The 15,275-nt window shown below is 45.3% G+C and overlaps 1 protein-coding gene across 1 annotated transcript; it reads right to left on the bottom strand.

Moving 5' to 3' along the window:
* Positions 1-2,110: 2,110 nt before the first annotated feature.
* Positions 2,111-7,439, bottom strand: SPRY2 (sprouty RTK signaling antagonist 2). The gene is made up of 2 exons (XM_028526474.2): positions 6,770-7,439; positions 2,111-3,900 (listed from the first exon to the last, which is right to left on the bottom strand). Exon 2 carries the CDS (start codon positions 3,847-3,849, stop codon positions 2,902-2,904), a length of 948 nt encoding a protein of 315 aa, XP_028382275.1. The 5' UTR covers positions 3,850-3,900; positions 6,770-7,439; the 3' UTR covers positions 2,111-2,901.
* Positions 7,440-15,275: the final 7,836 nt, after the last annotated feature.

Genomic DNA, 15,275 nt, shown 5'->3' with positions numbered 1-15,275 from the left:
TCAAAACATGTCTGAATGTTTTAAGTAACAGTCAAGTTGTCACTCTTCAAGGAACCTCAATATAGAGAATGTGCAGGTTTCTAAAAAAATAAGAATGCAAGACACCAGAAAAATACAGTTAAAATTTCTGTAAATGTTTAGCAGTCACCATATCAAAATAATGGGCACTGATTTTCAACTCACTGGAATCATGTATTTTCATGAATTTAGAGATTAATTATTCCTGTGTATCTCAAGTGAGATGACTTGCAACACTTTGACACACTGGAGAGCACTGCCTGTTTTTAATGTGTTTAGACAGAAACATTTAATTTTCCATATTCTGAAAATGAATGCCATACTGGCTTATAGATAAACTTGACATTGAATAGGTTGGTTGGAATCCTATGGAGGAATCCAGTTTTCCCATTTATCTTTAAATCATTTTCATCAGGACTTCATAAATATTTACACCAAATCCTCTTTTATGTTCTACATTCAACCTAGTGAATTGTTTTATATTGGACTCCATAAAAAAAAAAATAGAAAGCACTTCCTGAGTCAGTCCTCAAACCGTCTGACCGCCAGTGGAACGATGAAAAAGGCCGATTCCTAGGCCACACCCTCGAGGGCCCAATTCAACGCCCAGGGTGATGGATCCTCCAGCTCTTCAATGAACACCCACTTGCCTCTGGTGTAGTTGGAAAATGGCTTCTACAGTGAAAATCCTTTTCTTAACTTCTTTATCAGTAAATCGGGCACTTTCTGATGACACAGCGAATTAAGTCAGATGTTTTGTGCCTTACAAATCTTGCAAACCACCCAATAAATAAGAAACCCTGCCCAATTTTTGAACATTCTAATTCTCTTTAGACCACTTGAAGGGTTAAATTTTAAAAGTATCAGAATCGCAATATTCAGTACCCCAAAGTTGAAATGAAGAGTAAATCATTTCTACATTAATTTAACCTTGTGTTTTTTGGAAAAAGTCTAGAGGAAACTGAAGGTCCTTACAGCAAGGTGTTGGTTTAGGAGGCGATATAGTTCCTTGAAAGCCAGTTTAAAAAAATAAATAAGACGACCTGCACGCTGAGACCTCTTAACGAAAGAGAAGGAGCCTCAGAACAGGAAACGAGAGATTAAACAATAATGACAGGTAAATCATTTCCTAGACTTCCGGCGATTCTTGGCAGCCAAGGTTGTGCTTTTGGAAGAAAAAAAAAGTCATAAGCCACAAAGTGACTAATTAATCAAGTGACTTATTCAAATAAAAAATCCTTGTTATTTGTCAAGATGGGCTTGTCGGAGCTTGCTGTGTTTGCTCCCTAAAGACAACTGCAAACACATACTTATTGTCACGCTGCAGCGCTTCCCCCAGGAGTAAAATTTAACAATTTTTCAGGGTAGTCTGATCACACAAAACAGGGCCCTCTCAAGTTGTCCTGCTTGAGCTTGAATTATTAGGTCAATATATATAGGATGACACTTCCTAATATCCTGGACCCGAATCAAAAACACGCTCTGTTTCCCGTCTTTCCTAACATAAGGAATTCGGTATCATGGTGATAAAACAAATCTTGAGAGTCAAACCAGACAGACTGGAAAAAGCACAGCCATGGTCAGCCAAGTGAAGAAAACATTTCTGCCTCCTTTAGAAGCACATATTTCTATGTGCACACGGCATGCCTGACGCACAGAGGACACTCCATAAACGTTGGTGGAAACAAATTCGTTTCCCTGGTCTTGAATTAGCTTCCCGGCCCTCATTCTTAATACTGGATATAAATAAAGCCCAGTCATTAATCTTTTAGGGAAGTCTCCTTAATGAAGATTACAAAACAAACAAACCAACCTGCAAAACAAAGGCAAGACAGCAAATCTACAAAAGCAGATGGAAGAGTAAAAGCAATGATATAACCAAAGTAAGTTCTCATGATTAATACAGGTTAAGTGTGTAAAATCCTCAGTTACTTCTGATTGCTAGGATTACCACCAAAAATTATCAAATCTCCACAGTACTTTAAAAAGCAGCAACAGTAAGATTAAAAATAATCTCATAGGTAAGTGAAACGATAGATGTGGTTTCTTTCACTTCAAAAAAAGAAAGGTAAAATAAGACAAAATGGCTCTGTTTAATTTCAAACGTTAATATATTTTCTATTTTATATTGAACATTTGCATCTGTAACCCCTCATTTGCAGCAACTATGACATCCTCATAAAAGGGGTGAAATTTGTAAGATGCCTCTTAAAATAAATATTCTTTTTTATAAAATAATAAAACTTCAAATAAATATTCTTTACACTAAACAATATGTTGAAAAAATTAGAAAATAAAGGCTGAATTTTACTGTAACTGTACAATATACATGAAGTCCAAAGGGATAGTCTTACAATAAAGGCTTTCTGTAAGGCAAAATACAATCTAAAAACATACTGATTGATTCACATTCTTCCGAATGTACAACATATTAGTATAATATTTTGTGACTGTGCCATAGAGCATGGCACAATTTGTTTTTCACAGTTGCAAATATTATTGTATATACAAAAATATAGCACATTATCTCTGGAGAAAACAACGGTGGGGGGGGAGTTGTTTGCTAATTTACAAATTTCGCAAGGACTATTCACAAACAAAAATTTTGCTTAGGAGTGTCTGTTGCTTTAGCTTATGCAACACACGAGTCACCGGGTTCCGTACCCCATACTTTGAGCTCCATGAACTGAGTCCTAACAAGCATTATCAGTTAAAATGGCACACGGACAAAAGCATTTCACTGCAAACCGCAAAGAATACCCCAACCTTCTAGTAACAGTGCCAAGATTATACTGTTTAGTTGGTTGCATATGTGTTAAAAAGAAAGAAAGAAAAAAAAAAAAGGAACAATCCTTATTACTGTAACATTCCTGATTAATGATGCTATGTTGGTTTTTCAAAGTTCCTGGGTGGGACAGCGGGAACTTTGCAGCAAACTGTGTTGGAGTTTTTACACCGGCATCCGGGTCTGTTAACCCGGTCGTAACACCCCTGGCACAATTTAAGGCAACCCGTGGCTGGAAGGTAACACCATAAACAAGGCAAAAAGAGGGACATGACACCCATGGCCGACCAACGGGTGCACCAGTGAGACTGGCTACAAGAACACGGGTTGTCAGCACAGTTGTCCTCGTCATCATTAGAACAGTGATAGAAGAGACCTTTCACACAGCACACACAAGTCCCATAGTCAATCACGTTCTGGGCCGAGCAAAGGCACTGCTTGTCGCAGATCCAGTCTGAAGGCAGAGGCCTCGGATAGGTGCACTCCTTGCACTTGCACTTGCCACAGTCCTCACACCTGTAGGCGTGCAAGCCCAAATCTTCCTTGCTCAGCGGCTTAAGCTCACCTGGCTTGAGCTCAGATTTGGGCTGCACCCGGATTATCCCATCAGCAACCGTCCCGGAGGAGAAGGATGGTCCCAACAGTCTGTGTTCAGACGAACTGCTGCTGGTACTTGTCCTCATACTGCTCCGAGACCCTGAGCTGACCGTGCTGATGGACCTGGACAGAGAAGCTCGTGCAGAAGAATGGACCTGCGGGTGCTGGAGCCTGGGGGGCTGGCGGTGCTCGGGCAGACCGTGGAGTCTCTCATGTTTATGCTGAGCGGAGGGGCGAGGGGCAGGCTTGAGGCCAGGTCTCGGGACCACGGTAGGCCCCTCCGTGTACTCATTGGTGTTTCGTATAGCTCTGATCTGATCCAGAGACAACACGTGTACCTGCTGGGTGAGGGCTTCTCTAGGGTCAGGCTCCCCACGCTGTCTGCTACTGTCACGGGGTGCCTGCAGCAAGGGCTGCGAGCCACTGCCATTCTGAGCTCTGGCCTCCATCAGGTCTTGGAAGTGTGGTCACTCCAGCAGGCTTAGAACACATCTGAATTCCTGCAGAAACGAAGAGGAAAAAGAGTGCATTTACACTTCAGGATACTTCCCACTCTCCACCCACCCGAATTAACTCTTCACATTCCACTGCCCCTAGAGAAATGGGATTTGTATCCAAGTGGCTGTGGGGGGTTAACAGTACAGCCACACAATCAATGCCTGCGTCAAAACCTACAGTTTTGGCTGGTTATTAACAATTCTTTAATCCAGTGATTTGTACTAACACAAAGCTGATCTTCATTTCAATCATTTAAGTAACAATTCCGTACGCAAATAAACAGAAAATTTGCAAGGTTCAAGTTCAATGTAAAAAGTGCAAACAAGGAATGTAAAAATGTAACCATTGCAACTGACATTTTCAAAAGTTGAACATCTTTTCCAAACTTGAAAGGGTTAAGATTATAGTGGCCATGTCTTTGCGTTAATAATCAGCCTATAGACTCTTACTTCAAGTCTCCTTCTACATCAAATAACTTAAACTCTGATTTTAGCCAGTATCCTGTAGCTTTACAAAACCCCACATGAATATGGCACGCAAAAAGCAGGCATTTCCCTCCACCTTCCAAAGGAACAGCTGTAAATTTTACAACAATCATGCACTAGCATTAACTACACAGTAGACACAAAGTTTTAGAATTAAAAACAAATCGATTCAATTCCTGTTAGGTGCCAAGAACACATTCAAGCAAATCCACACCAGCAACAAGACAAGAACTTATTTGCAGCTTCTCAACTTGAGAAGTCAAATATTTTACAGCCCAATTGCCCAGAAGAACTTAAATTATGTCAAAACCTTAAATGTTTTGCCCGTTTCTAAGTTGAGAACACAAACCGGTTGGTGATAACAGGAAGTATTTTAAAAATTCAAGTGTCACACCTCAAATCTATCCTTCTGACAAGGAATAGCTTTAATTGCAGTCTCTCTAGAATATAATTTCAAAACTACCACCCTTTACCAGTAAGTCTGCAATGAAGAAAAACGGGCAAAAGTGGTCCTTTATCCAACCTCGGATTTTCAGGCGAGAGACACAGGCAGGTGACACACGCCTCCCAATTCCGCACAAGGCAGAGCTGGAAACCGGATCTCACTTCCAACAGAAGAAAAGCAGAGAAGACAACGTTGCTCTGGCTTTCACTCCGTTTATCGGCTTCATCAGCAGCCCAACACAGTCTCCAGCAGGTGGGACACAGTCGGAGCCCCGAGGGACTCTCCTCCCGGCCGACTGACTCAGCCCAGGGGCCGGGCTGCCCCCCCACCCCGCACAAGCTCGAGACGCACAGAGAAGGCGGGGAGGGGGGAGGGGGGTGCGGGCGCCTCTGTAGAGGACGTGCGGTGGGACGCTCGAGCACTCTCCCCTCCCCTCCCTTTCCAGCTAACATCTCCCCCACCCCACCAGAGAGCTGCCTCCAGTTCCGAGAGGGAGCCACTCCACCCCCAAGCAGAGGTCACGTAGCCCACAGCAGGGCGTTCCCGCAAAGGCCCTCGAACTTCGGGCACCGGTTTCCAGCCCCGACGCCTTGAGGAGGAAAGCCTTGCCTTAGACTCACAGCCGGGGCACGGAGGTCTAACCCACGCACCCTGAGCGACTCCACCGTGTACTGACCAAAGAAGCACTGCCAACACTTTGCACACGCCTATGTACTAAAAATGTAGGCATGCACACATAAGTATTTCTTAAAGTCAAAAAAAGGGAGGTCGCTTTTCAAAGAAACGACCTTTTCCAGGGCCCCACTGCACACGTCGGGCACACAGGAGGACCCACATCCCGGGACTGGAAACTTTCCGCGCAGATTTACTTGCAATGGAAAGAAGCATCTTTGGGGGAAGGTAGATATATTTTTTTAACGTGTTATTTCTGCTGACCCCTGGCCTCCCTCGCAACCCCCCACTCCCTCTTCCTCTTTGAAACCCCCATTAAGAAGTGTGTGATCAGACTAAGGATTAGGGGGAAAGGACTTCGGCACAAGGGTGGGGCAAACCAACACAGAAACTGCTTTGTAAAAACGCACAAGATTGCGAATTAAAAAAACAGCAGCAATAACAAAAAAGTAGATCAGCCAATCAAAGGAAATAAAACAACAACAACATCGACCGTCTTTGCTACCTATTTTCAGGTAATGGAAACCGATCGCGACCGCTTGATGACTTTCTTCCTGTGTTGGGTCAGCCCAATCTTCCAAAAATAAAATAAAGCGTGACCCAGGCCGACCACGAAGAACGGAAAAATGAGAAAGATGCACTTCCGAACCGCAAGAGACCCGGTGCCAGGCAGAGCGACGCCCCCCCCCCCCCCCCCCCCGCACCGAGTTCTCGGTCCACAAGGAACAGAGGCGAGGGACTCCCTCCACCCGGCCCCGTCCTTTTTTCACTCGCGGGGTCTCGCTGCCCCCGTGAGGCGAGCGACTCATGCGCCAAAGGTCCCACCCGCACTCCTGCTTGGGGACAGCCTCTCCCAGGACTCGCCTTCCCGGGAGGGGAACAGGTTAGAAATGCGGGCGCCTGCAAAGGAGACCAGAAAAGTACAAAGTATTTCCTCCCGCTTTCAGCTGCGAATTCGGGACCAATGTGGGTCTGGGAGCCGACTCTCTTGAGAGCCGTCCGCCACCCCAACCCCCCAGGGCGCGGGCGCGTGGGATCATAGGGTCGAGGACACTTCACCAGGCGCGCACTGCAGCTCCCGCCCAGGCAGGCCGAGCCTCTGGCAAGGCAGACCCGTGGGCAACTCTCTGGATTCCCGCGGGGAAGCTGGTAGTTAGAAAATAGAAAGCCCGAGGAGAGAGACCCCACTCTCGATCCGGCTGCACCTACTCCATGTTGCCCACACCACGGGCCACGGCGCCAGGAGGGGAAGAGCAGAACGCGCCTCACCGTGATCGCGGCTTTGCACCAACCCCTCTCCGTTGGATTCTCTTCCTCCTGCGTTGTGCAAATAATTCCAGCCCCGATGCAAACTTTTCCCTTCTTTCCAAACTCTGCTGAAGTCCAACTTCCGAGCAATCGGCAGGAGTTAACGAGGAGAGGAAAATCCGGAGCCAGGTCCCTAGCCGATGAACACCCCGGGGTTCGGGGCTGTAGTCGACCCCCCTTTCCAGAAGCGCACGCGGAGTATTTCCTCTTTTTTCTCAATGAACTGGAGGCCGAAGCGCCAACGGCGAGTCTCTTTTCCTGGCAGACTAGCGAATGAGAAAAGAAAACGGCCTTACTGAGAACCTAAAGCCAGATGGCCAAATCGTGAGGCTGCCACTGCATCGGAGCGGAGGCGGCACGGGGCCGCGGGCCGGGCGGGCGCGGGGGCCTGGGCGCTGCGCGCTCCGCCGGCCCCTTTCCTCCCCTCGCGCTACTGCGCGCAGCTCTCGGTAGTGCAGACTGGGCGTTGTGGAGGCGCGGCGACGAGGCCGAGGCGGGGGCGGTGGGTGCGGAGGAGGAGGAGGAGGAGGAGGGTCTGGGGCCCGGCCGGGGGGGGCTCGTGGTTGGCCTGCGCCCTCGCCTTTCCGGAGGAGGCAGGGAGCTCTGCGGCGGCCGCGGCAGCAGTAAGTGGCGTCATGTGGATCCGAGGCGGAACAGAGCAGTTGTTGTCCCAGAGGATATATCGCATCCGGTCCCAGCTCATTGGCTCCGCAGGGCTACATTCACTCACACTCCAGCGCCCGCCAGCGCTCCGAGCCGCAGGAGGCATTCAAAAGGGCAACCGCGCCGCCCTGCGCGTCCCCAGGCTGGTCCTGCTGCCCGGGCGCCGTCACGCGGGGAGCCCGCGGGGCCCGGCCGGGCACTGCGGGGTCAGTTTATCTAGTTTCAAGGAAACACTGACCTTAAGATTTCTCCAGAGGCCATGAGGACGCGCCATAGGCTCGGGCTGATTTATGGAACTTTCTCCCCGCCACTAGGAAAAGGGAATGAACATTTAAAACTAATCCGGTCCATGCAATGTTAGCATTTAAAACAAGTTGCAGGTTTTAAGACTTTATTAGGAATCCATTTCAACCCCACCTCTCCCCTTTTCTGATCCCCCTCGAGGGGGCGACGGGGAGAGAAGAAGGGGGAGGGGAAGGGGAGCGGGAAGTGAGGTGGGAGGGCTATTGGTTTATTCTTTGTCTACTGGATTAACCCGATTATACACCAGGCACCAGCACAAACTGCCTCCCCCACCTCAGAGCCGTGCACTAGAGGAACGGAATGCAGATTCGGGTTTCAAGTACCTTCTGCTCTGGCCGGGCTTTGCTTTTGATTGTGTCGATATGTAGTTTTCCGATTTGATATTAGATTTTATTTTTAAAAGGGCAGTTGGTTACATAGATGGAGGCTTTCTGAAGATCTTTTTTACTGTTTCGTTTGACACAACAGCTGAAGGAAATTCTACAGTCTAGGTCTTTTAAAAAATCAGTTAATTCAGTAATGCACACATACACGGTTACTAAGGGACACAGCACGGGCTTTTGAAATGGGAGGGGTGCTCACTGCATATTCCCTTTTCCATTTACCCAGAAGAGTCATCCTTCACGTCTTACTCTCCTTCCCACCTAGAACACTTCTCAGTAAGCCCCCATTGTCCACCTTGACAATAAGGACCGCAGTTTCCTACTTAAAAATAGAAATGTAAAAATAGATATGCATACATATGCACTGCTCTAACGGCCGTTCAGTTAGTAAGAAACGTGCTTGCACGTGAGAGCACCAGTGAGGACTTAACACCTCCCCCCCCACCCCCGCACACACACTCCTAATACTGGATTCAAGTGATTTACAGAATGTTTTTACTTTACAGAGAAGTACGGTTAGTACTCCCGAGTAGCACCTGCGAGCTCAGAGTTCTGGAGTCAGTGCTAAGAAAACGTGGTGCTTGACTCCACGGGTCCAGCTCCAGTCCACACCCGTTTGCAGCTGGCCTGCCACTAGCTGCCTTCTCCCGAGCTCTCGCTCTAGAGTATCCCGGGTAGATTCCCAGCCGCGATGCGTTCTCGTCCTCCCTTCTCCATGTTTCTCTACGGCTCTCCCCCCTCGCCCGGGGTTGGGGACTAGAGATGGCAGGGGAAGTGGCATGCGTTATTTCCGGGCGCTGGCCTACCTCCTCCCACCCCTCGGGTGAGAGTGGATGAGGCTACGCGAGCCGGCTCCGGCGCGTCCCGGGGGCTGCAGGCACGTATCTGCCGCGCCCCGCTTGCCCACCCTTGCAGCCCGCCAGACGCCTGAGTTCTTAGAGCCTCTGGGTGAACGCGGGCGCCGCCGCGCTAATGGCGCGTCCGGCCACCAGAGGGCGCCCGCCGGGCGCGGGGCTGGGGCTGCCTTCTTTCCCAGTACTCGACCGAGGGCCAGCGAGGTTGCTTTTACTCCCGAAATGTGCTTTAGGCCGGCTAGTTCAAAATGGAAAAAAAAAAGTCATTTATAACATAAATGCCACAGCAGGTAGCTTTTCCTACCACCCCCTCCGACACGTTCCGTTTGGGATGAGAAATGAGGCACCTAGGATCAGAAGAACTCCTGCCCTTACCAGGGTGGAGGAGTTGGGGCCCAGAGCCAGGCTGTGCAAGGCTGGTCGGGAACGCGCTGTCCTTACTCCGGCAGCAAGTCTCCGACGGAACAGGTGAAAGGAGACATTTCTCTTCGCGCCTTCAAACCTCTCCACCCGATGGCTGCTTCCTGGGGCACATTTGTTGCCCTGCTGTTGTCCCCGCGCTGTAGGAACTCGGCGAAGACACGTTGTTCTGGATCGAAGCATAAAATGGAATTTAAAAAGAGGAGCTTCCGGCTGCTTAGAGCACCTTATATTTTTATGGAGTCAATAGGGAAGACGCTAGGAGTTTATATTTATCTTTCATGAGCTAGAAGGAATCCCGTGTAATCTAGCTCTCTCCTCCTCCCCCACAGCCTCCAGCTTGCTGGCTGGGAAAACATTTAACCTATAATTTAAGCACGAGGTAAAAACAGGAATCTGTTGGATTCTTTCTAATTTACCCCTTACTATTTATTTTATTTAGTGCAATTATTATTTTTTCAGACGTGGTGTATAAAGCAGTATATTGTGCCTTCAAAGTTTACTTAGGGTGTTATAATACCTAGGAGGAATTATGTTGACCTGAACGCGTGTGCACGTACACACAATGAAGTGTTTGGGGCAGCTCCTGAGTGTGTTCCCAAACTGTTCCTCACGTTGCATTTCACAGTTACGACTGGGATTAATTTTGGAAGATTCTTCACAATGATGGAAAGATGTTATTTAAAACTTCACAATGAAGTCCATTTTGAAACATGTTGTGGAGAGCTCTAGAGAGGCAGCCCTGTTGTCTGAATAGGTGTTGTCATTTGCCCAATGTTGAAAAGCACCGATTCCAGGGAAACTCGTGCTGCACCAAATTCTTAGCTCCAAATGCTGGGGGACCCACCCGGTAACATGCCTTCTTAGTTCTAATAGCTGAACAGGACTGCATGTTGTACATTTGGGATGTCAGCTCTTCATTTTATTTTCTGTATTCGTTTACTTGGATTTACTTCATTTTATAAATATAATTGTTCTCAATATCCTTTTAAACTGAGGCAGTGTGTAAGCCTATGTGATTTTTGCCTCTTTTGATTTTTGGTAGAAAGCATCAATATGGGCAATATATACATGGTTTTCTTACCAGTAGGTATGTGGACCAAGTTAAGCCAGATATTTTCAAGGTAGCACTTACTTGCCTAAGCTTCTGATATATGTGTAGGAATGGGTGAATGTGGCTGTAAACAATGCTGGTTCTAGTTTTTTTGTGAGATTGACTGAACCATTTGGCCTTATTGGGTTCAGACCTAGCTTTTTATTTTTAAGGATTTTATTTATTTATTTAGAGACAAGGGAAGGGAGGGAGAAAGAAGGAGGAAAACATCAATCGGTTGCCTCTCATCCGCCCCCAACCAAGGGCCTGGGCAGTAACCCAGGCATAATCCCCTGACCGGGAATGGAACTGGCCACCTTTCCGTGTACGGGATGACACCCAACGCACGGAGACACACCTGTCAGGGCCAGGCCCAGTTTGGATGACCAAAGAGAAATCTTGCAGTGATGTGATGTGTTCCTGAGACCAAAAAAGAATGAACAGCTATTGATTATCTGATTATTTGGTTATTTTATTAGATTTATAGTCAAGACAATTTATTTACATATTCACATTTAAAGCAGGCCTAGAACCCACCAGTGTATATTGCTTCCAAGAATAACAATTTAGGTCTTTCAACCATTATTTTTGTGCCCATCCCAAGTGCAATAATAAACTTATTTTATGCAGGAACTTTTCTGGGAGGGACCTTTCTTAGCTGAAGGGCTTTGCAAGAATAGCCCTTCTCACGTGGCCAGTCATTTCACTTTGTGAATTGCTTTGATTTCCAAAGTCTATTGATTTTGCCTCTAGGAGGGAATTGGGAGTGGCTGCACTGAAAGATGCAAAGGAGTTAAAAATAGATGGTGAGTTCTTATCTAGGTGCTTGGAGAACTGGTAACAATCTATCTCTGCGTCTAACCTTCTTTGGTGATGTCCTTCATCCTAACTACACTGGAGGAAAGGCCTGGAGTCATCCAGGTTAAGAGTAGCCTTGGTGAGGGAACCTTGAACTGGAGGTTCCTGCGGGCCTGGTCTTTTTCAGAGATCTTACATTTAACCCCATGGTTCCCATTGGTTAATCAATCTTCCCGCTAGATCTATGCATATTATTACTGCTATTTATGCAAAATCAGTTGTAGGCTGAAGTTCTTTAACAAGGCAAAACAATATTCTGTGCTGGCCAACATGAGTTTTCTTATTATATTTCCAATATATGAGGTATTGGTCCCTTGACTGAAGGTCAAGCTTCTTCCTTTGTAGGACTGATGTAGGCACGGACAGTTTAATCAGTGAAAACTGTGTTGTTGCTTTGTCTCCCCGCCCTCCAAACAAAATCCCTGGATTTGCTTATTTTTCGGGTTGTTGTAAATATTTAACCCCTTTTGTTCTATAATCCTTTTAACCCAGATGATAAAGCTCCATATAAGTGAAAATCATAAACTGAAATGAGTATTTGGACATTGCTGGCCACGTTCAGTAGCAGTAGGAAGATTTTAGCCTAGGTAGCCTCATTATGTGGACACTTGATTAAAGGGGCACAGGAAGATCAACCTGTTCTCTGAGGAAGATGTAGTCAAACAGAGTCCACTAAAGTCATTCCTGTGGCCCAGGCGCCGCAATAACATCAAGGATGCCAGCCAGCCCCCAATCAATCTCAGTTAACAGTTCAAATATCAAAATGTTCAATTTGCTCAATGAAATGAGTGCATGCAGACTTTGGACAGGAAGTGTTTTGAAGTTACAGTAAATTGTGAATCATTGAAGAATATTGCGGGGTTACATGAAATAGCTTTTCTATACATACTCAGTCTTGGGTGTGACTCTTTAGAAAGAGAGACTATTCCAAGGATCTGGAAAGTATCTATCAGGCCTGCTTTGGACTTCTTTGTTAGGGTCCTGGAGCGGAAATAGGTTCTTCACCAGCTCACTCTTCAAGAAGGGAACTACTCCAATTTCCGTAAACATTACATACTCAATAAGCCCTTTCCAATAAATGAAACTAATACAGGCAATTAAAATAAGTAAATATTTCACATCTTAATTTTGTAACGAGTTAAAGGATTCTGAATTTTTTAATGACAGAATTTAAGAGGTATTTCACCAGCCTGGAAATTATCATTGTGTTTTGCATAATTATCAGGATGTGACTGAAATGAGTTTGTTAAGGCCATGATATTCAAGGTAAATCATGGCCTTATTCATCGCTTCAACAGTAAACACTGTAAAGTTAGAAAATAAATATTTTTTAAAATTAAAAAAATTATTTTTCAATTACAGTTTACATTCAATATTATTTTGTATTAGATTTAGGTGGACAGCATAGTGGTTAGAAAAAATAAGTCCTTATGGAATGTTTATGTAATAGAAAGGAAGCCCGTAGGGAACACGTATCCTTAAAGTATGTGATCAAGAAACCAGCAAACAGACTGATGGAGGGTGGCTAGAGAATACAGGTGAAAGGAAACTCTTATGAATTTCTGACTTTGAAAAGTACATTTGGCAAATCTAGGACTATAGTAATGACAATTAAGTATTAATCTATCGTTTCAAATTAAGAAGTTGGCACTTTGCTCACTTTCAAGAATGCAGTTTGAAAACGGCTGCAAGGAAGCCACCACATAGTGAATCATTTTGCTTTTCACGTTCTTGTGAAAATCTCGGTGCCATTCTGAGAAATACTCTTCTCACCCTGGTTCCATGGTGCAGACACATGCGTATGCCATGCCCTAAAATATGTTAGCATTGCACACTTGCAAATTAGAAATCAAACCTTCAACATTATCATTCTTTATTTTTTAACGATAATTTTTGAAAGAAAATGGTACTGAAGGTTTTACACTGAAATCCCCCAATAGGTTCTGACGTCTAAGACACACTGGGCAAACTTGAAGCATTTAAGCAGCCCTGGCTTCTGATTGTTCCTAAGATAAAGATTCAAGTCCTTCACCCAACTTCAAGGTCTGATAGCCAGCACCTCTCTCTTCTCACCCACTTGTTACACCACATGCCCCCTGCTTTCTGCCCTGAAGCTGTGACGACTACCTTTTGGCTGCTCAAAAGTACCTCTTTCCTGCCACAGACACTTGGTTGTGTATGCTATTCTCCGCCCTGCCTGTGTTTTTCTGGCCTTTTATGTATTAATTTCTATTTCTTTCAAATCTCTTTTGTCATTTTCTTAGAAAGCTTTTTCTGACCTCTGTGACGAGATCAAATCTTTTTCCTCCCCTGACCTATTCTGCTACAAAATTAAATGATCATTTGATTAATAACTGTCTCCTTCACTGTATTCTAAGCCCTGTGGGGTCTGCAATCCAAGTCAGATTTTGCCTGCCATTTTATCTTCAGCACTGAAGTGTCTGCCACATTTAAGGAACTCAAACATTATTTTTAAATAGAATGAATGAGTGGATAAATGAAATAATTAACCATAGTTCCCATCTGTAAAAAGGTGGCTGTGAGGATTGGACGATACAAAACATGTAGAAAGCCTAGCATATGGGAAGCTATCAATAAGTAACAGTGATAATTTCGATTAAATTTTGTTTAGTAGCTTATTTGGTAAAGTTAGCTATTTTGCCTCCATATTTTCAAAAACTTTTAAAAATTAGTAAGCATAGCCCTGGCTAGTGTGGGTCAGTTGGCTGAGTGTCATCCTGCAGACTAAAGGGTCATGGGTTTGTTTCCAGTCAAGGCACATGCCTGGGTTGTGGGTTTGGCTCCCAGTTGGGTCGTGTGCAGGGGTCAAGTGATCAATGGTTCTCTCACATCAATGTTTTGCTGCCTTTCTCCTTCTCTTTCCCTCTCTGTAGGATCAATTTTTTTTAATTTTTAAAGATTTTATTTATTTTTATAGACAGAGGGGAAGGGAGGAAGAAAATGAGGGAGAGAAACATCAGTGTGTGGTTACTTCTTGTGTACCCCCTGCTGGGGACCTGGTGTGCAACCCAAGCATGTGCCCTGACTGGGAATTGAACTGGCAACCCTTTGGTTCACAGGCCCGTGCTCAATCCATTGAGCTACACCAGCCAGGTCCTAGAATCAATATTTTTTAAAAATCTTAAAAAAATAATAAAATTAGCCTAATTTTATTTTAGGTACCTTATTGTTTGTGTCAGAATAAAATTTGAGACTTAGAACAAGTTTTAATGACTGTTATAGCTATTTTCAGTTATTAATAGTATTTCTAAAGAAACCTTAACCTTACATTGATTTTTTTGTTTTCATATGTAACCTTCTTAAAGTAGGTAGAGCGCTTTAGGGAAAAAGGGACCAGCCTATTTTGGCAGATGTGCTTGTTTCTGATGGGAATGCCTACTCATTGAATTGCCTGTTCAAGAAATCTGGAAGCTTAAGAAACGTGAGTGTCTTCTTCCTTGAGACTGGCTTCCACATCTGGGCTTTTATCCAGCACTGAGCTCAGCTGTGTTTCGGGGGGGGGGGGTTGGCCATGTGTGTCTGCAGCGGTGTTGCAGCCCCATTTCCTGTGAGGAGGAGGAGTATGTGCAGTCACATCAGACGATCTGTGGCAGAGAGAGGTATTTGTTGTGTGGTCGAATTCTGTATTTCATTGTTCTAAATTATTTAGGTTATTATGGCTGTGTCGAGGTGAACTCGCACATGACTCAGAATGATGATAATCAGACAGAATTCTCAGGTTTAGAGCCTCACACTGTGTAACAAGCCCTAATGTCCAGCATTTGGGCGGGGGAACACACATCAAGGACTCTCACTTATGTATGTGGCTATGGTGTGGCCTTACAGGGGCAACATTCTTGTCTTCTTGGCCTTGGCCTGGGAGCTACGGTTCC

The sequence above is a fragment of the Phyllostomus discolor genome, chromosome 11 (genome assembly GCF_004126475.2).
Source record: "Phyllostomus discolor isolate MPI-MPIP mPhyDis1 chromosome 11, mPhyDis1.pri.v3, whole genome shotgun sequence".
NCBI lineage: Eukaryota > Metazoa > Chordata > Mammalia > Chiroptera > Phyllostomidae > Phyllostomus > Phyllostomus discolor.
The sequence above is the reverse complement of the archived record's forward strand: the minus strand, read 5'-3'. Positions and strand labels throughout refer to the sequence as shown.

Bases quoted from the DNA above. Each gene is read 5' to 3' on its own strand.
- SPRY2 (XM_028526474.2), bottom strand. From the start codon at position 3,849: ATGGAGGCCAGAGCTCAGAATGGCAGTGGCTCGCAGCCCTTGCTGCAG.